We start from the raw sequence: 19,167 nt of genomic DNA, 5'->3' as shown, positions 1-19,167 counted from the left end.
ATTCCTTTATTTGACAACAGTTTTTAAATGTAATTCCTCGTACCTTCAGTTTACCAAGGTATCCCTTGGTCAGGTTGTGTCGTTTAGATGGCCTTTTGGGGTCCATTGGCCAATTTTTTGTTTCTACCACTGCTGCTGAATGTTCTTTCCGCTCCCTTCGTTTTCTCTTTGTTGGTCGTGTGCTATACTTCTTCTTTGCTCTTCCCTTGTCACATGTCCTGTCTCCCTTCCATTTTTTGTTTGATCCCTCGTCGGCGTCCTCATCCTCACCGTTGTTCCTCTTCATTCCTGAGGGATCGTTCTGAGTCTTCATTTTTATCTCCGAATCGTGCAACCACATACAGACGTGTGGGAGTCTCCTATAACATTCTTGTGCACAACATGTCCCTACATATTCCAGGTCCCATATCTTGTCAACTAACGGAGCGGGTTCCACCCCCTTATATTGGTCGTCAATGTAGCTACCCTCGTACTGTTGGCACCATTTTACTTTCTCTCCGTAAACCTTCGGTGGTCCCGCGGGGTTAGGGATCACCCGGTATAATGAATTAGGTCTAGCTTTTGCTTCGCCTAGCTTGGAGGCGATGACGAATAGATCTTCTGTTTTCAGCACCATTTTTAAATAGAGACCTAGGGTTGCCCCATACACCTCTAAGTCAAGCTCCTCCTCTAGGTCTACCTATTCCTCCTCTTTATTTGCACTCTCCGCTCTCCTTTGGGCCTACGCTTCTTCATCAATATCATATGCTACGTACCCCTCCCGAAGAGCTTCGTATGGGGCCTGCTTCTTTCAATGTCCTGAAACCCGCACCCACACAGTTGGGTCCTGTTGTGACCTTTTCACACATCGCCCCATTGCTAACGGGGACCCCCTCTTTTTCCGGCTTTCTGCGTTGTTGGTTAGGTTTTTGGCTGCTTAGTGGGCAATTTTGTGTTTCCCCTGCTTGAGTCTCGGAGTTTTGATCATGCCTAGTGCCGTCTAGAGTTTTTGAAGTTATAGGATCAAGTTGCAAAAGTTGATATTTTAATGATCCTAAGTTTTGTCTAAGTGTTTGACCTTTTGAGCGTCAACGTGTTTTTAAACACGTGCATCAGTGATTTTAAAGTGCCAAGGTATTCACAGACCTTTTGGAGTTGTTTTCTCGCTCCTAAGGTATTATTTAAGTTGGTTTCGCACTTTATTCCAATATTTTCCTAGCGTTTTGCTCATATTTTTGGAAAATTTGCCTAAGTCCAGTTTAAATTTAATGTTTCTAAGTGATTTTGAGTGGTTAAAATGATAAAATCCTAAGGGAAATCCTTATTCCAAGGGTAAAAGGGTCAAATTCCATGCTAGAGGTGCTTTTCCCCTCACATTCCAGACTGCCCAACCCATCCCCCCACTCAAAATCCACACTACACATGGGTTTCCCCTGAAATCCATATTGGCTGTTATTTTCCCCCACTTTTTATTCGTACCCAAATTGATTTTCCCCTGGAAGTGCTAAAATTTGGCTAAGTGTCAGGATTTATTCAGACAGCCATCGATTTTCCACCAGGAGTGCGGACTATAATGCAGATAGAGTTAAAGATGATTCCATACCTGGGTCGATTTTCCACCAGGATGTTTTGTGACAAGTGATTGCGGATTTTTGTCTAGATTTTCATCCAGACAGAGGTCGATTTTCCCCTGGGAGTATTTTGAAGAGTTTTGAGTCTGGATTTTCATCCAGACTGAGGTCGAAATTCCACCAGGGAGTTTTTTTCCCAAGTGAGTTTGGAGTGTGGATTTCTCAATCGAGACTGCCATCGATTTTCCCTTGGGAAGTTTTGTGTGCATTTTTGGTGAAGTTATGCATGGATTTTTATCCAAGCTAGGATCAATTTTCCCTTATGGGGAATTTTTGGCAATTTTAATGATTTTTAAAGGGATTTTTCAATCTCAACCCAAGTCGATTTTCCCCTGGAGGCTTAATTTGGACTTAAATTGCAATATTTTAGTAAGTAAGCCCCATTTAATTGCTTTTAAATAATGATTGACGATTATTTAAAATTTTAAAAGCAAAATTTAATAACTTGCAATAATCAATTAATATTTGAACCTTCTAGAAGCAAGTTAGGTTTTCACCAAGCAAGTATTTAAGCAAGTGTTTTATCTCACATTGCTTGTGTGGTGAAAGGAAGAGGTAAAAACAAGTATAAGAGAGGAGCCTTAGTATTATTTTATTATTAAATCTGCCATGTGTCTCCATGAAAGCGATTTTTCTCCAAGTTGGGCGAATTTTAACAAGTGATTGAAGTGAAGTGTTGGGTTGAGGATTCTTTCCTCCTTTATTTTTTCTAGCTTGCTGATCTATTCTCCTTTGCTGCCATTAAAGACTAGTTCCAGAATTTCGATTTTCCAAGTTTGGCGATTTTTTCCAAATTTGGCATTTTTGGTGAAAAGTGGCGATTTTATGTTTAACGACTTGCGCGATTTTTTCCTCCATTTTTGCTTGCTGTTCCAGACCTCCATTGTTGCAGGTCAAGGCTGCCATTAATACCATTTTCAAAATTTGACATTGGCGCCATAGTTGGGAAAATTTCATGCATGCTTGGTGGTGGCCACATTTTGGTGATTTTCATGCATGCTTGGTGGCTGCCATCATTTCCAGCTCGCTAATTCGCTTCAGATCTGAGGTTTGCTTTAAATTTGACCTCCATTAATGGTTGCCATTAATTTTCAGATTTCAAATTTTCTTGCCCAGCCAATTGCAACTTAGGCGATTTGCATTTGGAGGTATTTTGTAGAGTTTTCTGTGCATTTTCAGAACCATCTTATCGCTGTTGCAGGTCTGAAAACTCCATTGTTAAGCGGTTGTCTTCAAAAATTTTTATTTCCAGCCACCTAACCATTTTGGCGATTTTGCTTGGAGCTGTTTCCTTAGCCATTTTTCATCATTTTTCAGGGATTTTTAACTACTTTGCAAGGTGCTGGTAAGTCTGAAGTAATCAATTTTCAGACTTGTCCTCAGAAATTAATTTTTTACCAGCCACACTTACATTCTCGAATATGATTATTTTCATCATTAAAACTGATTTTTATCGAGTTTATGCACATTTTTGAAGATTGCAACATGTTTTAAAAGTCTGATTTTTAGGTTGCCTTCAGAATTGTTGACCTGGATTGTTGACTGCGGAAGGTGTCTTCAGACATTCATTGTCTGAAAACACAACCTTTCACACCTTTCCTTAGTCATCATTAGTCCGGTATACTCCTTTGCATTTTAACTTGCATATTTTCTAAGCATAAGGGGGTATTCATGAATTTTTATGGAAGGCTTCCATGCCTTAGTGTTGTCACGATTTGAACTTAAATGCTAAAATTTACCAAGTGTATGGATTATTTTCCTGACTCCATGCTCTAATTAGCTAAAATCTTTAGAAAGTCGGGAATTTTATTAAGAGCATTATTTATTTTCCTAAGTCTAACTTCGAGCTTCGTACAGGTGCAATGTCAAAGTCTGGATATAAGGAAAAGAAAGAACTATTGAAGATGCTGGAGACTGGATTTTATGTAGAGCTTAAGGTTTCATCTAGATGGAAGGAGATCACTGATACAAACATGCATTTCCTAGACTTCGACCAGATGCAGCGTCGGATGTTCGGAGTCGGAGATCAAGTTCCTTCCCCAGCATATGCAAATATTATGAAGAGTGGCATTTTCCATGCCACTGGATTTCCACAGTCCATACAATGCAGTGAGCTTATCCTAGAGTGTGCACGATGCTACGATCTGCTCACAAGAATGATTAAGACTCCTAAGGGCGTTGTCATCGCTTACCTTGCTGAGGATGCTATTGCATAGGTGTTTGGAATTCCACGTGGAACGAACATGAAAGATGTGACCAAGGAGGATTATGTAGAAAGATACACGAAGAAGATGGGTGTATGCAAGAATTTAATTAACAAAGAGTGGATGATTGAGCCTAGGTCTCATCATTCCAAGGCTCCCAAGACACTCATGTGCATAGTTTTTAAGGAGGAATATAGTGATTTGATATTCCTACTCAAAGAGTGATGCGGATGCCGCAGGGAGCAATATTTGATGGATGGATGTTCTACTTCATCCAGGATTGTCTTAGAGGAACACTAGTAAATTGGTCCAAGATTATAAGTGACAACCTGGATTTTCAGCTAAGGAATGTAGAGCGGTCCAAGTCATTCACCATGTCTTCTTACCTGGTATACCTGCTTGCACGGTTTGTTTCATACAGAGGATTAATATGCAAAGGTGAAGTCGGGAATGGGCAAGGACAGTTCAAGTGTCATGAGTGCTACCCCCAGCTGAGCATGTATAGAATTGAAGACTACAAAAGAGTGAATGATGCATTCACTATGTACATCACACGGATGCTACAAGGCGGAATCCATAGAAAATTGTCCAAGGAGGCAACAGAGTTAATAGAAAAATATGGATCGTGGCATATATAGTTTCCCACTTTCACATACCTCAGGATTCATGAGTTTCAATTTGAACCCTACAGACTTCCTAGGTATCCGACCAACAAAATGATATTGTTGGAAGTGGTGAGACAGCTTCTAGAGTTCGATGTTATTCAGAGAGAGAAGCACATGACAGATATGACATTCCCTATTTCAGTTGGGAAGACGTCTGAGGTTTTCCAGTCCGCCATAGCCACTAGCACTGCGAGTGAGGAGCTTGCATTCTATCGATTTGCTACATACAAGAAAAGAGAAAGATTCGATCTAGACAAGAAGGTCGGAAGGATCAGGGGAGAGAAGTTCACTCACAAAATTGACATAGAAGATTATTGGGCTAACCTGATGGATGAGCAAGCAATGAAGAGAAGAATGTGGTCCAGAATGTTAGTGGATTTCATGAGGAAGTGTGGACTTTTCCTCATTCCTGATCAGGTATTAGATGATAGAGATCATACACATTCACAGTATGAGAGTGAAATGAAGAAGGCAATCCTATTGCCAAATTGGTCAGAGTCAGAGGAGATCGACCTGAATATATTGATGAGAGAGGTCTTGAGTTTCTCCCGCATATGGGTAGATATACAGATGAATAAGTTAGCTGACATGGGTGTTCCCTTCACTTATGAAAGGATGAAGCCGAAAGAGTCTATTTCCGAGGATGATCAGAGGACTGTTAGTGATGTCAGGATTCATGCAGACGAGGAGAGTCAAGCTCCCAAGAGAAGGAAGAACATGCCAGGAGAAGTCAAGGCTAGAGGGAAGAAGATTGATGAGATGAAGACGAAACAAAAGACTATCATTCCTCCACTTATCATTCCTTCACCCCCTCCCAGTGTCTCATCAATCGAAGTGATTGAAGTAACAAAACAGAACAAGGAGACTCATCAGTGTTCCAACACAGTGATACTACCAAAGAATATTCAGGAGTTCCATGCCACAGCGACATCTGCACCTCGTGATGAGAATAATGACCAGCCGCAATCCCCTACTGTCCTTTTGGAAGTTAGTTTGGGAAATGAGGTATATGATTGGACCAAGAACAACCTTGATGATAATGACGATGTTATCTCAGCATTGATAGGACTTGATCAAGAAATATGTCTCGATGATGGTATGGAGATGGGCAAGGACAGTTCAAGAGTCATGAGTGCCAACTATGTGGTTCTGTCATTGTCCGGTGTTCCTGGCCGACGGTGGTGTCACCGACTGTATTTGTCAGGGCCAACCTCAACTGTGGCATGGTCTGCAGAAGGTCGGATACCCGTACGGGTATTGTGGTTTGTAACATCTGCTTAATGATAGTTTTCTCCGATCTTGACCGGAGTGGTGTACTGGCAGCCGGGTGCAAGGCCCTCCGCTCTTCTGCCATCGCTCGCTCGATATCCGCCCTGGCTTCCTAGAGTCTTTCCTTCTCCGTGCGAGGGTCAGGATACATGGCTTTATTGTTTTGCAATCTTGTGATTGCCAATACGCCTTCCCTCGGTCCTTCTACCTCTAGCATATTCACCCCTTTTTGCTTTGGACAGTCTATGTCCTCATGATTCCCTGGACCGCACCATTTGCACAACAAACTTCTTGCGTCGCCCTCGTTTTGACATTCCTGTGCAAAGTGACCCCATTTGTTGCACTTTGTGCATTGAATCATGGGTCGTCCCTTCGCGTTGTATTGAATTCTATTCCTTGGCATGTTATTATTGGACCTGTTGTTATCCCGCCGATTGTTCCTGTACCCTCTAGGAGAGGTGTCAGAATTTGCTGCCGACTTCGGAGGTGTCGCTGGCGGTGTGACTTGGTCGGGTTGGGCGTAGAGCACTTGTGTGCTCCGTGCTTTCAAGTTGTATGGGCATTCCTTAATGGAATGTCCCATTACTTGGCAGATGTCACAGAAGGCTTTGCGGGGACAACTACCCTTATTGTGTCCTTCCGTCCTGCAGTCGGTGCACCATAGCTCCTTTCCTTCCCTGCCACCTTCCTTGTCAGCCTTTAGTTCTTTCATCATCCTCATCATATCCCTTCGGTGTGCTTGCACGGTTTTGGACTCCCCATCACTGTCTTCATCCGTATTGTCACCATCGGTTACCCGACGCTTCCCTCGGGATGTCTTATTTTCACTTTAATAGCCATCGCACGGTTGTATGCTTCATCATACGAGGGCGGGGGGACCACCTTCATCTTCCGTCTGAAAGATGGTATCAATCCTTCAACAAACCATCTCTTCTTGAGGCCATCAGCAGGCTGGTTCTCCATTTTGTTTAGCAGTTCCCTCAACCTTCTACTATATGCCCGCACGCTTTCACTTTTTCCTTGCTTGGTATTGTAAATCTCCGCCACAATTTCAGTGTCGTCCGACAGGAGTTTGAACTCCTCTTCAAAAGCCTTCTTCAGACTATTCCAGGACATTTTATAGTGGGCATCTAGGTCCATATACCAGTCAATGGCTATTCTGCACAGAGTGGTTGGAAATGCCTTCAACTAGTAATCCCGGTCGCCCTGGCCATTTGCCTCCCAAACGGTCACGCATGTCTTACAATGTCGTACGGGGTCCTCCGACCTGTCGCCCATGAATTTTGGAAGCTTTTGTTTCTCCGGGGTGTGTGCCATTGTTCTTGCCTGGAGGGTTTTATGTAGTGCTTGGAAGTGACTATATGCCGGAAAGGTATTATGTGTCTGAGATGTACCGTACGCTCTTGGTCTGGTTGGACCCCTGTCCGCAGGGCTTTGGTCACCCTCACTCCTAGAGTCCCTCCTTCCTGGGGTTTCTGGATCTGACCCTCTTATTTTGATGCCCTCTGACAAGGACAAATTCCCGATGCCAAATAATGTTGCTTCAAAAATAGTGGCAATCTCTTCGTGCAGGTTCCGTACCGCCTCCTCTCCTTGTTCAAAATATTCTGACGGGTTGCTTTGCGACTCGGCTCCAGAGTCTTCTTCACTTGACGTCGAGTGTGGGGCCTGGTCGGCGAGATCTTCCTCCGCTACGTTTGGAAGTGGCAGGTTCCTGGCGACCTTGGCCAACTCCTTCCACGTACACAACCTTTGTCTCTCCTGACTACGACTCCGACTCACACTCTGACTTCTGCTACTTTTCTCCGGGCTCTTCGAGTCAGCAACTTCCCTTAACCGTCGTCTTCGTTCGGCCTGTTCTTTTATGCGGAGAGATCTCCATACAATTCCCTCGTCTACTCCTTCGGTGGCAGTGGTACGTTTGTCCTTGTTTGGCCGTAGGGGCATCGAGTGCCAGAGGTATGGCGTCGACTAGCCTCCCTCTCCCCTTCCTCCCTATGGCTCCGCTTCTTGTACCTTCGGAGTACTTGTTGCCGACGGAGTTCTCGTGCAGTTTCCTCCCTTCGGTCTTGAAGTGCAATCGGATTCTGGCGAGTAACCTTGAAATACTTTCAAGCAGGTCAAAGACGGGAGTGCTGACGGTGAGTTCACCACGTACCGTGCCTTCAGAGACGACTCTCTCCTAAGCCTCCCTTTGCATGTACTGCATGACTGACACGTCCCACAACTTTACCAAGTCTGTCATCAACTGATCCTCTCGTGCCTCTTCTGCGATATTCTCTTCGTGTGTGTCGCTGTCCACGACAATTAATTGTTGGTTGAATGGCCGGCCCATTAATTCCTTCCGTCTGCTGCCATAGTTATCTCCAGGTTTGTTCAGGCAACAACGCCAAAATGTTTAGTCCTTAATGTAAGTTTGGTAACACTCACAGATAACACAGTGTTTTCCATGCGTACCAGTTTTTTACGTAATAGAACATTCACATATCACAGCATAAGTAGTAATGATAAACAACTAGACCGGAAGAGTTATATCTTTATTGAATTATCCAGAATATCCATACATAATCTCCCCTGCCGAGGTTCCATCCAAACAATATATAGACCCGACGGTTGGCCAAGTTGCCAATTGTCACCAACTCCTAACTACTGACGGGAACCTCTCGGTGACGCAACATAACCATAAACACAACATAAACACAATTATAACTATCATTCCTACTAACATATGTTATTTACCCCTAACAGTGTAAGTAGCAAAATTCTTGACCAAAGTGACCCCTTTGGTTATGTAGTATCATAGGTAGTGAAATTCAAGAATTGAGGCACAAAATTGCCATATGGGTTTAATGGTTTGTATTGCTCACATGTGCAATGCCCTAGCTAGTAATATGATCATGTTGTGGGATATCCCTTATGATAGCAACTCTTTAATTGCAATACATTGGGTAGGCTTGGATATAATGCTTGTTATGCTTTAACTTGGTACATCTAATTTATACCTTGTTTTCTGTATGGTTGTTATTGTGTGTATTGGAGAAGAACATAAGGGTTTGTGTTGGTGATAGAGAATCTTAATAGGGATGTGGGACAAGCTTGTGCTTAGCTTGACACAATTAAATCTATTTGGCTTGCAATTGATTGTCTAATCTTACCATTCATATGAAGAATTGGAGACATGATTATAAATACCATTTGCTTATGAAATTTATTTTTGAGGGATGGAGCTACAAGTGTACAACTATTTGTTATGGAGAGGTAGTAAATGTAATTGAAGTAACCTGTAAGGAGAGAGCTCTTATGGAGGGTTTTGAGTTGTGATAAATTTTTGCAATCCTGGTGTTGAGGGTGGGCCACAATGCATAGATTAATGTGACAGTACCATAGGTTCACTGGGGCTGTTTTTCATACTAACTTGATCTCTCTTGTGATGTGTTTCTCTAGGTTCATAAGGTCGGTCCTATAATAATGCTAGATCAAATACACAACAATGTAACAATCAGGTGGTCTAGGAGAAATCTTACTAGCATCTATATGGCCTGTCTTTTCTAAATTGAGGCTTTAATTCAATAAATTTCATTCCTCTTGCATTAAATGGAAATTGATTAAATATTTTTTTACTAAAATAAGGATATAACAATGCCAGTTTTTCTTTATGTTTACAGTGCAGAAGACAATATCCAAACGCAAAAGCAATAGACTAATCATGAATGAAATCTACTTCTGCACTATTGTTTGAATTAATTATTTTACACCATGGAGGAAAATTTCTTGACTATAATTGATCTTTATTTTGTTTAATTTATGAACGCCTGGATGATGTTATTTAAGAAAAACTTTCAATTATCTGTACAAACCATTAGCCTTTTGTTTTTCAGTAATTGGTATCGACCACTTGTTTTGTGGACAGCTGTAACTTCATTGATTATTAATGTAAGATATTGTGTCCTTCATTGGCAAGTGATATCTTATGTAATGTAACTTATTCCATATTCTTATATTGACAGGAACAAGTGAGATAAAAACTTTTGATGAGACAAGTTCCTCTGGATATGATTACTTATCTGAGGTAAACAATTCGATGCTCTTTGGCTTTCTTCTTTACACTAAAGAGGAGAAGTGCTAGCAGAATGTATGGCACATTGTGAATACGACATGGCATGGATCTGCTTGAAATTAATAATCTTCGAACTATTCAGATCCTCTTGGTCTTTATAACTTTTTCTGTGACACAAAGCCTGTTTCTAAATTAGGTTTTGTTCAAGCCTTTCAAGGATGCTCTTACTTACAACCTGCAAATTTGAATTTTTCTTGGTTGTGATAAGTGCTTACATCTGAGCTTCACAATGGTTGATGGAAAAGAACTTATTCTAGGCTGAGCACATTATTTAAATGCATAATCAAGCAAATTAAGAAACAAAAGGTGCATGTGAGGCATTTTCTTTCCTTGCCTATGTAGGAAGAGATTTTCAGTATAATACAAATAAATATCTGATGTAAACCATTTAATTTCTTCAAAATAATCAGGTTTATGTAAAACTGGAGAGAAAAATTGAAAATAAATAGCCTTAAGATGCATTAAGCAGAGGATAAAAGTATTATTGTTAAAACTTAAGAATTTTGAATCATTTCATTATTAAATTATTCAAGTTTATCATATTCTCAAGGTTTCACCTCTCTCCAATTTGAATTTGTCAAGTGTATTCAGTTGTAACAATTTTTTAAATGTGGCCCTAGGAAATATTGTTTTGTTTGTCTAACTAGGTTTGTATAAGATACATAGTTAAAGCCCCAACTTTTCCAAAATAATAGTTAGAAGGTTTGATGGATGAATTCTAGGAAACATAATAGAGCTTTCTTTTGTTTAACTTTAATAATTGTCTTATACAAATTTTGAAAACTCGGACTCAAACTCGATTTGGCAGCCCAAAATTTTGACTTGGACTCGGGACTAAGCAAAATACTTTGGAAAAAAACCTGTAGAATTACACAAAAAAAAGGAAATTAGTTGACAACTTTAACCTCATATGTGTAATTCCACTCCTAGACCCGTCATTGTAATCAAATTTCTTATATGACAAGAGATCCCAATAACTAGTGGGGGTTTGGGAGTGGAGACCCTAATGGGTTTGAGGGGCAGCAATGATAAGCTGCATAAGGTGTTAGATGTGAGAAAAACCCAATGATAGAGGGGTGAAGGGGATTTCATTCCCTTGCGGTTTGGAAGTGGTGATATGCCTCCAATTTTTGTTTTCGGATGATTGAAAAGACGAAGCAGAAATGAAAAAAAATAAAATTTATAGGCCAAATGCTTGTCTTCTCCGCTCCGACCCTTGCTATTTCGTTGTTCAGACCTGAAATGGACGAGTTTGAGCCAAAAAATGAAAAAGAAAACTAACTTTTTGCTGTTTCAACATGTCTAGACAGACTTGAGAGTCTAAGCCCAGGACTTAGGAGTCCAAGCTTGGGACTTGGTGAGTGCTTGGTCAAGACTCGGACAAGTACTTGCTAAGACTTGTCTTGGGAGTCCTCGGTGAGTCAACTCATCAAGCTATAGGACTCATTAGTCCTGTGAGTCTTGGTGAGTACTTGCGGAGTCCTAAAACACCGGTCTTATATATATGAAAGAGAAAAGAACTCTTAACCTTTGACTAAATAAAGACACAAAAAACTAAAAATATACTCGTAATGGAGTTGGGCTGAGTATGAATTTTTTAAATTGGCAATATTGCTTCTAAAAGATATGATTCTTAGACCAAAGAATAGACTATGCATGAATAAAACTCACCAAAGGCAGACAAAGTCTCAAGGTATCTTCTCAATGAACTATGAGAAATATCACTGTACGGTTCTTTATTTTTCACTTACTAATGTGTACATGCATGTTTGTTTGGAATTTCTCTTGCAAACTTCTCAATTTACTATGAAAATGTTTACTTTCTCTATCACAGATGTTGGCTTTTATTTCCCAATGCTCCAATGCTGTACATTTAATATGTCTCATGTCTCGCAAGAAAGATCCATGTCTTGCAAGAAAAAATAAATATACAAGGAGGAAAAGAAAATGTTTTGATGTGGAACCCAAAATCCTTGATGTAGAAGCCTTGTAGAAAATTGCAGATCAGCTAGCAAGGAAATATGAGGTCTTTCAGCTTAGTGTATTGTAATGTCCCCACTTTGAAATAGAATTTAATACTAAAATTAAAACATTAAAAATTAAATTAAAATATAAAATAATATAATTAAATATGATTAATTAAAAAATAATTAAGTTAATGAAAAGTCAAAAGACATGAAAGGAAAAGTTGTGACTCCCTCAACAACGAGATATAAAAAGGAGAAGAGAACCTCATTTGAGAGGGGGGGATAATTTGGAAATGAGAAGTGCAGATCTGATTTAAATAATAAGTGCAGATCTGATTATGAAAGGTTGTGTCCCTTTCAAAGGGTAGAAATAATGAAGAGTTGCACTCTTTCAAAGGGTGCTAATGGTGAAAGGGTATGTCTCTTGCCAAAGGGCATACATGATGAAGAGGTGTGACCTCTCCCTCACATTGAGAGATATAAAGGGAAGGAATCAAAAGTATCTAGTGACATCCCCATTGATCAGATCAGATCAGAATTGTTATCAAGTTACAGGCAGTAACATTTGTGTTCTTGGTGGTATACATGGGGATGTGCTTAATATGTATGCTTAGTATATGAAGCCTGATAAAGTTGTTATGCAGAATCTAGTAATAATATTGTTATAAACTGCAATATGTATGACAGTCATACTTAAAATCATATATATTCATAATACATTAGAAGTTAGTGTCAATATTTAAAAAGATGGGGATGAGATGTTCCAAAGAGGGGCAGTCTAAATCCAAGCAATAGGTTAAGTCCCAAGATAGGGTGGGGATCAGCGACCCATAAGCCCTGAGGGTATAGACCCAAGATAGGTAAGGGCTTGGATTTGTAAACTTTGAGGGAACCTATTGTAGTTGGTCTCTAAGCGCTTTGGTAACATACGTAAACCCTTCTCCCTTAAAACTGAAGTAGTAGCAGGGTCTGATATTTATATTAATAATGATATTAATCATCTAAAGAGGAAAATAGATAAGCACTTGTTAATAACTAATTGAAGAATATCAATCAATTTTAATACATTGAAATAGATCAGGTAGGGGACATTACATGTATCAAGTAGAGGGACACACAAGCCTCCTAGGTTGATTTTGGATTTTGGAATTTCATAGATTTAATCTAGGATTGTTCAAACAGATTGAGTTAACATTGCTCATGGACAAACAATCTTTGGGAAGGGCGTGTCATGTATCCTTTTCCAAACTTATCGAATTTATTGAATAACTAATTTAAGATGTTGAAAAAAATAACACTAACCTTATATTCAAAGATGACTTATGTTAATTATTTAAAAAGTTTGTTATAAGATTAAATGACACTTTATTGTATTTTTATAATTTTTAGGAGTTAATTATCAAAAAGAAAATAGTACTATTTTATTCCTAAAAAAAAACCATAAAAATGAAAGTTGTCTTTGAAAAGAGTTTTCTTTTCTTTTGAAGCAATTTATTTCATAGTAGCAAAAAAATAAAGATTGTTAGTTCGAATGGCATTTGGAGCGAGGGTTGTGATAAGTTGTTCGTTTGAGGGCTAAGGGTTTGCAAATGGGGTTGGTGAGTTAGGTGGTAAGAGTAGTGATAGTTTGGGCGCGAAAGATGATGGAAGTCAGGATTTGAATGAGATAACAAAAGACAAGGAGGGAAATCTTGTGGAGTTTTTGAATAAACAACTTGACCTTGTTGGAACCTCACATGTGGTAGGTTTTGATGATAAGACAAATGGAGGGTGCCCCAAGACTATCATCCCTAGTTTTGAGTCCCCTTTTTTGATGCAACTTAGTTTGTGGATGCTTAAGGCATCCAATGGTCAATCTTCAAGATTCTAATTGGAGGATGAAGTGGGTCCTTGGTGATGGGTGCCTTTTTTTAGTCCAAAATTGAAAGGAAAAAGTTCTTCCTTGTCAATCAAGGTATCTTTATATTTCTATCCCTAATGGTGTTGTGGAGAAAAGTATCTGTAAGGTGGAGATGACTTTGGTTGGGAAATTTTCAGGTCCAATACTGAATATAGAAATGGTGAGAATCTCGACTGCCAAGAGATGGAGAGCGAAAGGTCAATTGGATATTGCTGCCCTTCCAAAAGAGTTTTTATCCTTTGCATTTTCTTTTGGAGATCTTTCTAATTTCTTGGATGGGGGGCCATGGCTTATTAGTATATCTACTTTGGCCCTCAAGCAATGGGAGATGGGTTTTGATGCTTCAAGGAACTCTTTTAACATGGCTCTAGTGGTTTGTTTGCCTCGCTTAGCTACAAAATTTGGGACGAAGAGGTCTTCATAGGGGTAGCCAAAATTTTGGGATGAAGAGGTCTTTATAGGGGTAGCTAGTCCCTTTGGACAACTTACATCCATTGACTCAATGACACTTATGAGAATAATGGTCTTTGCAAGAATTTGCATGTGTGGAGCAGCAAGCTAATATTCTCGCAACTTGCATTCAGTCTAAACTAGGGGAATGACAATAGATAGTGCAATTTGAAACCATCCTCTTTATTTGCTTTAATTGTAAGAAAGCGGGCCATTGGGTGAAACAATGCCCTTTTGAGACTCTAGGATGAAACTTTGGAGTAGTTTGAGAACGTTTAGAATGGGGGACTTCATAAACATCTCAAGGATAATGAAAAAATGGGAGACTCCCAACCGGCTCTGGATAACAAGACGGATTTGATGGACTTCATAGATGATCATGCCTTAGTGGATATGGATCTGAGAGGAGCTAGCTATACTTGGTCAAACAAAGAAGCAATGATTTCCTTATTTAGATAAGCCTTGACAAGGATCTAATTTCCTTTGATTGGTTGTCCTCATATTTATGTTCCTCATTATTGCTTACAATGTTTGGAGCGAACCACCTCCCTATTTATTTTTGTGCTGATAGATTGGGGCAATTTTTTGTTCTCTTTCATTTCAAGAAAATGTGTACCTTCCACCTAGAGTTGGGAGTGGTGGCAAATTGATGTGGAAGGGTTAGCTATGTATAGAATGGCCAAGAAGCTCTCTTATGTCAAAACTAAAATTTAGCCTTGGAACAAAGACTCATTTGGGCATTTATTCAAAAGGAAGGAGATTGTTGAGAGTAAGCTACATTCGATTCAAGAAGAGATTCAATTGTTTGGATTGGACTTGGATCTGCTTAACAAGAGAATTACCTTCTTGTTGAGTTCCACTTTATCATCTCCGAAGAAGAATTTGATCTAAATTCCTATAGCTGAAGATCTGAGACTGAAACTCGAGATCTTTTCATCTTTTTACTCTCAAACATAGATTTGTTAATAAAATCAACTCTATTTCGGGTAATGGAGTGAAAATTAACAAGGACATGGGTAGTAGGAAGGCTACTAACGAGCTCTTTAAAAATCTCCTCTTAGTGGATGTAGCAAATGCCAATGTTGAGAGCGAGATCATGAGAGTATACCCAAAATCCTTTCAAGCGAGGATAATAAGCTCCTTATGAAAATTACTTCGGATAAAAAAATCAAGAATGCAAACTTTTCATTTGAGGGTTCCAAAGCCCCTGGGCTAGATGGCTTTCTCATTTTTTATTTTAGATCTATTGGGATGTTGAAAAAAACTTGATTGATGCCACCAAAGATTTTTTGGTCGTAGAAGCCTATTGAAAAAGCTGAATGGGCCCTTGGTCTATTGGTGAAGTTGAATGGCTCCAAATGAACCCACCAAGGATCAAGTCTTGCTGAGTGCAAGGCTCCGACATCATAAGGGATGAGGCCGAGATCGTGCCCCCGGCGAATATGGCGGAATGGATACTCCTCAGTCCTTGGCTCTTAGCCGAAGAGGTTTAGCCTATTGGCTCGTGCCCTCGTATCGGGTGGCAAAAATTACTTTGTGAAGGCCCTCGCTGGGCTTGCAGCTCGCGGGCTTCATGCCCTTGCTGGGCTGTCATGCTCGCAGGTCTGGACCTCCATTAAAAAAAAAAAAAAGTTGAATGCATTTGTGGTCCTTGTTCCTAAAAAGTCGGCTGCTGATTCTTTTGCAGACTTCAAACCTATTGGCCTTTGCAATTTGGCGTATAAGATCTTCTCAATTGTTATTGCCAATAGATTCAATAACTCCTTGCTAGATTAATTGCTCCTAAGCAAAGTGAATTTGTCCTTGGTAGACAAATCTTGGACTCCATAATTTCTATTCATGAGGTGGTTCATTCATTGTCTATCACAAAAAGGAAGTTTGCTCCTCAAGCTAGACCTAATGAAAACCTATGATAGGGTGGATTGGGGTTTGTTATGAAGTTGCTGGCAAAGTTTGAGTTTTATGTTAGGGTTTTAGATATCATCCTCTAAAAAGTTTCATCTTTGCATTTCTCGATCCTTATTAATGTCTCCCTTTCAGGCTTCTTCAAGGGTTTTGGGGGGGCTATGCCAAGGGGATCCTTTTTCACCTTTCTTGTTTGTTATTATGGTTGAAGCTCTTGGGAGATTCATGCATAAGACTATTTAAGGGGTTTCTTGCTGGCTCCCATTGCTCACACCAACAACTTGTTGACGACATTATCATCCTAGGGGAAGCTTCAATTAGGGATGCCAGTTCCCAAATATCTCTTCTACTCCTTTATGAAAAGGCATCAAAGAATTAACTACCTTAAGAGCTCAAAAGTTTTGCGCTTTCTCCAATATTTAATGGAAGGTATTTTGCAGTGTTCCACGGGCGTCGGGGATGGGGGGACGGGGGGACGCGGGGACGTGTCTCCGGGATGGGGGGACCAAGGGTCTAAATTTGGGGACGGCGGGGGGATGGCAGCGGGACGGCGGTGGGGTGGTGGTGCTCATATACTTATACATATACATATAGTACTTGAAAAACTAGTTTTGAAAAGATGTATAATAGTATAAGAATTAGATTTCAAATGAAACTATAGGAAATACCAAGATTACTTAGATTAGTGATACGTAACTAATTGCTAAAAGTAAATAAAATTTGACAAATGAAATTGTCAAATTGGAGATTTCTCATTTCTATCATATGAATATCGAAAAAGGAAAACGAAAATACGAATATCTGATGCCATTGCAAAGTCTATAATAATAAAGATGATTACATGATTCATCATTACAATGAGTAGCCAAATACAAATACGTGTAGCAATAGCATTACAAAAGAGACTAGAGTCAAATACAAAATGACAAAACTGAAAACTCAAACTGTAGCTAATGGAGGCCTCTAATCATCTGCGAACTCCTCCTCACTGGAACTGCTGGACTCCTGAGGATCAAGGTCCCTCAAGCTCACACCAACTAGCCCTGCATCTAAAGTGGTAGGATCATCCTCATCAATCTTTGAAGGCTCCTCTGGCTCTACATCCCATCGTGCCGCTGGACTCTCCTTGTACATGAGTGTCTTGCGGTCAATGAGACGCAAAGCACTGTGTACAGCCACAAGCTTCTCTGCTCTCTTAGAGGTAAGTCTGTTCCTCTTAAGAGAGTGGATGAAGCTATATCTAGACCAGTTCCTCTTAGCAGCTGAAGAATTGGAAATCTGGGATAGCAGACGGATGGCTAGAGTGGTGGTCAAAGATTTCGGGCCATGACAATTCCACCATAAAAGTGGGTCCTCCTGTGCCATGTTGTCTATATCCATCTTTGCCGCATCTGAATAACCTCTAAGAGTGGCAGGGCATCTCTGGAATCAAACATCTTCTCTATGCACCTAAAGAAACCCGCCTTCACCTCATCATCCTGAATCGGTGTCAGTCTACCCGGTCTAGCCTTGTACCACTTAGGATTCAAGGCAAAGGCAGCCATATGCAAAGGAGTGTTCAACTTGTCCCATCTACGCTGAATGATAGGCTGGATTTGCTCATTGTAGAATGCTAAAGAGGGGTCCTTCACTCGCACAGCAGCCCTCATCTGGTCAAGCATAGAGTCAATGCACTCATACACCTCTCCAAGGTTAGGTGCATCCCCATCCCCATATCTGATCACCTGGAATACTGGAGTAATGATAGAGACAATGTATTTCGCATCAGTCCAAAACACATCACTCTTCACTATCTCCTTCACCCTTCTCCCTTGCTCTTTCTTGGCCTCAGTCCACCTATTCCACTCATTAGTCATAACCATGAGTTGCAATGCCTCTTGCAACTCAATCATTCTCTCCAAGAGAATGAAATAGGATGCATATCTAGTCTCAACTGGTTTCAAGAACTCCTTCTTCGCGAAGGTCCTGAAGAGTGCATGTGAAGTGTGGTGGTTGTAGATAAACATCTACACATCTCTCGCATCGGTGACCACTCCTCTAATCCAGTCTATCTTCCCCATGTCCTTGAGTGCATTGTTCATGGCATGCACACAACATGGGGTCCACCAAATGTGTCTATAGGCTGCCTCAACGAGTCTCCCTGCTGCTCTACACACATGGGTTGCATCTGTCACTACTTGGACCACATTTTGTGGCCCAACCTCCTCAATAGCCTCCCTGAGAACCTGAAACTGGAAATCAGCATCTTTACGATGCCTTGTACAATCAACTACTCTAAGGAAGTATGGGCCCTCTGCACATGTGACCATGACGTTGATGAGTGGACGATGGCTAATGTTCGTCCACCCATCCATAACTATGCTGCACCCCGATGCCACCCAACATGCCTTCATCTTCTCCATCAAAATATTGATCTTGGAATAGCTTTTATCCAAGATCAAGGTCCTCATTTTCGTCTCCCCTGGTGGCACATAAGATGGTCCTCCCTTGGCCACCATAGCCATCATCTCCCTATAATAAGGAGACCGTGTAACATGAAATGGAATGCCATTGGCAAAGAAGAACTTGCCAATGGATTCATCTATCTCATCTCTCAGCTGCACATTAAACATATCAGTAATGGGGTTGCTCTGTGCTGTCTGCAACTTACGTTTCCTAGATTGGCGGCAGTAGAAGTGGAAGTGGATGGAGATCCAAAAATCATTCCTCCCGTCTGCGAAGCATGAGAAGTATGAAGTGCTACCCTAGCAGACAAAGTAGTAGGCATTGAAATATTTGTGTCATCTGGAACCCCCCAAATCCTGTTAAACTCAATTCTGTACTGTATATTTTTGGCTTCCTCCAAAAACTTACAATGTTTCATGCCTTTTCCTCTCCAAAATAGAAAGTGTGCATTCACCCTACTAATGCTACCGAACCATTCTGTGTCACAAATATTGCACTTCCACTTCCTTGTTCCCCCACTTGAATGTGATGCAGTGCCTTGTACTGATATTCGTGAAGCAAACTGTTTTAGAGGAGACTTAGGATCAAAATGACCCCTAGCATATGGTGCCAACAACTCTGAAGGGCAACCTGTA

At 40.5% G+C, this 19,167-nt stretch overlaps 1 protein-coding gene across 2 annotated transcripts in view; it reads left to right on the top strand.

Moving 5' to 3' along the window:
- Positions 1-19,167, top strand: part of LOC131054538 (epimerase family protein SDR39U1 homolog, chloroplastic) — a 296,281-nt gene that overhangs the window by 140,664 nt on the left and 136,450 nt on the right. For both annotated transcript variants that reach the window (XM_057989068.2, XM_057989067.2), the window contains one exon: positions 9,756-9,817. In XM_057989068.2, coding sequence (XP_057845051.1) covers positions 9,756-9,817 — 62 coding nt within the window. The remainder of the gene's footprint in view (positions 1-9,755; positions 9,818-19,167) is intronic.

This window comes from Cryptomeria japonica, chromosome 7 (genome assembly GCF_030272615.1).
Source record: "Cryptomeria japonica chromosome 7, Sugi_1.0, whole genome shotgun sequence".
NCBI lineage: Eukaryota > Viridiplantae > Streptophyta > Pinopsida > Cupressales > Cupressaceae > Cryptomeria > Cryptomeria japonica.
The sequence above is the reverse complement of the archived record's forward strand: the minus strand, read 5'-3'. Positions and strand labels throughout refer to the sequence as shown.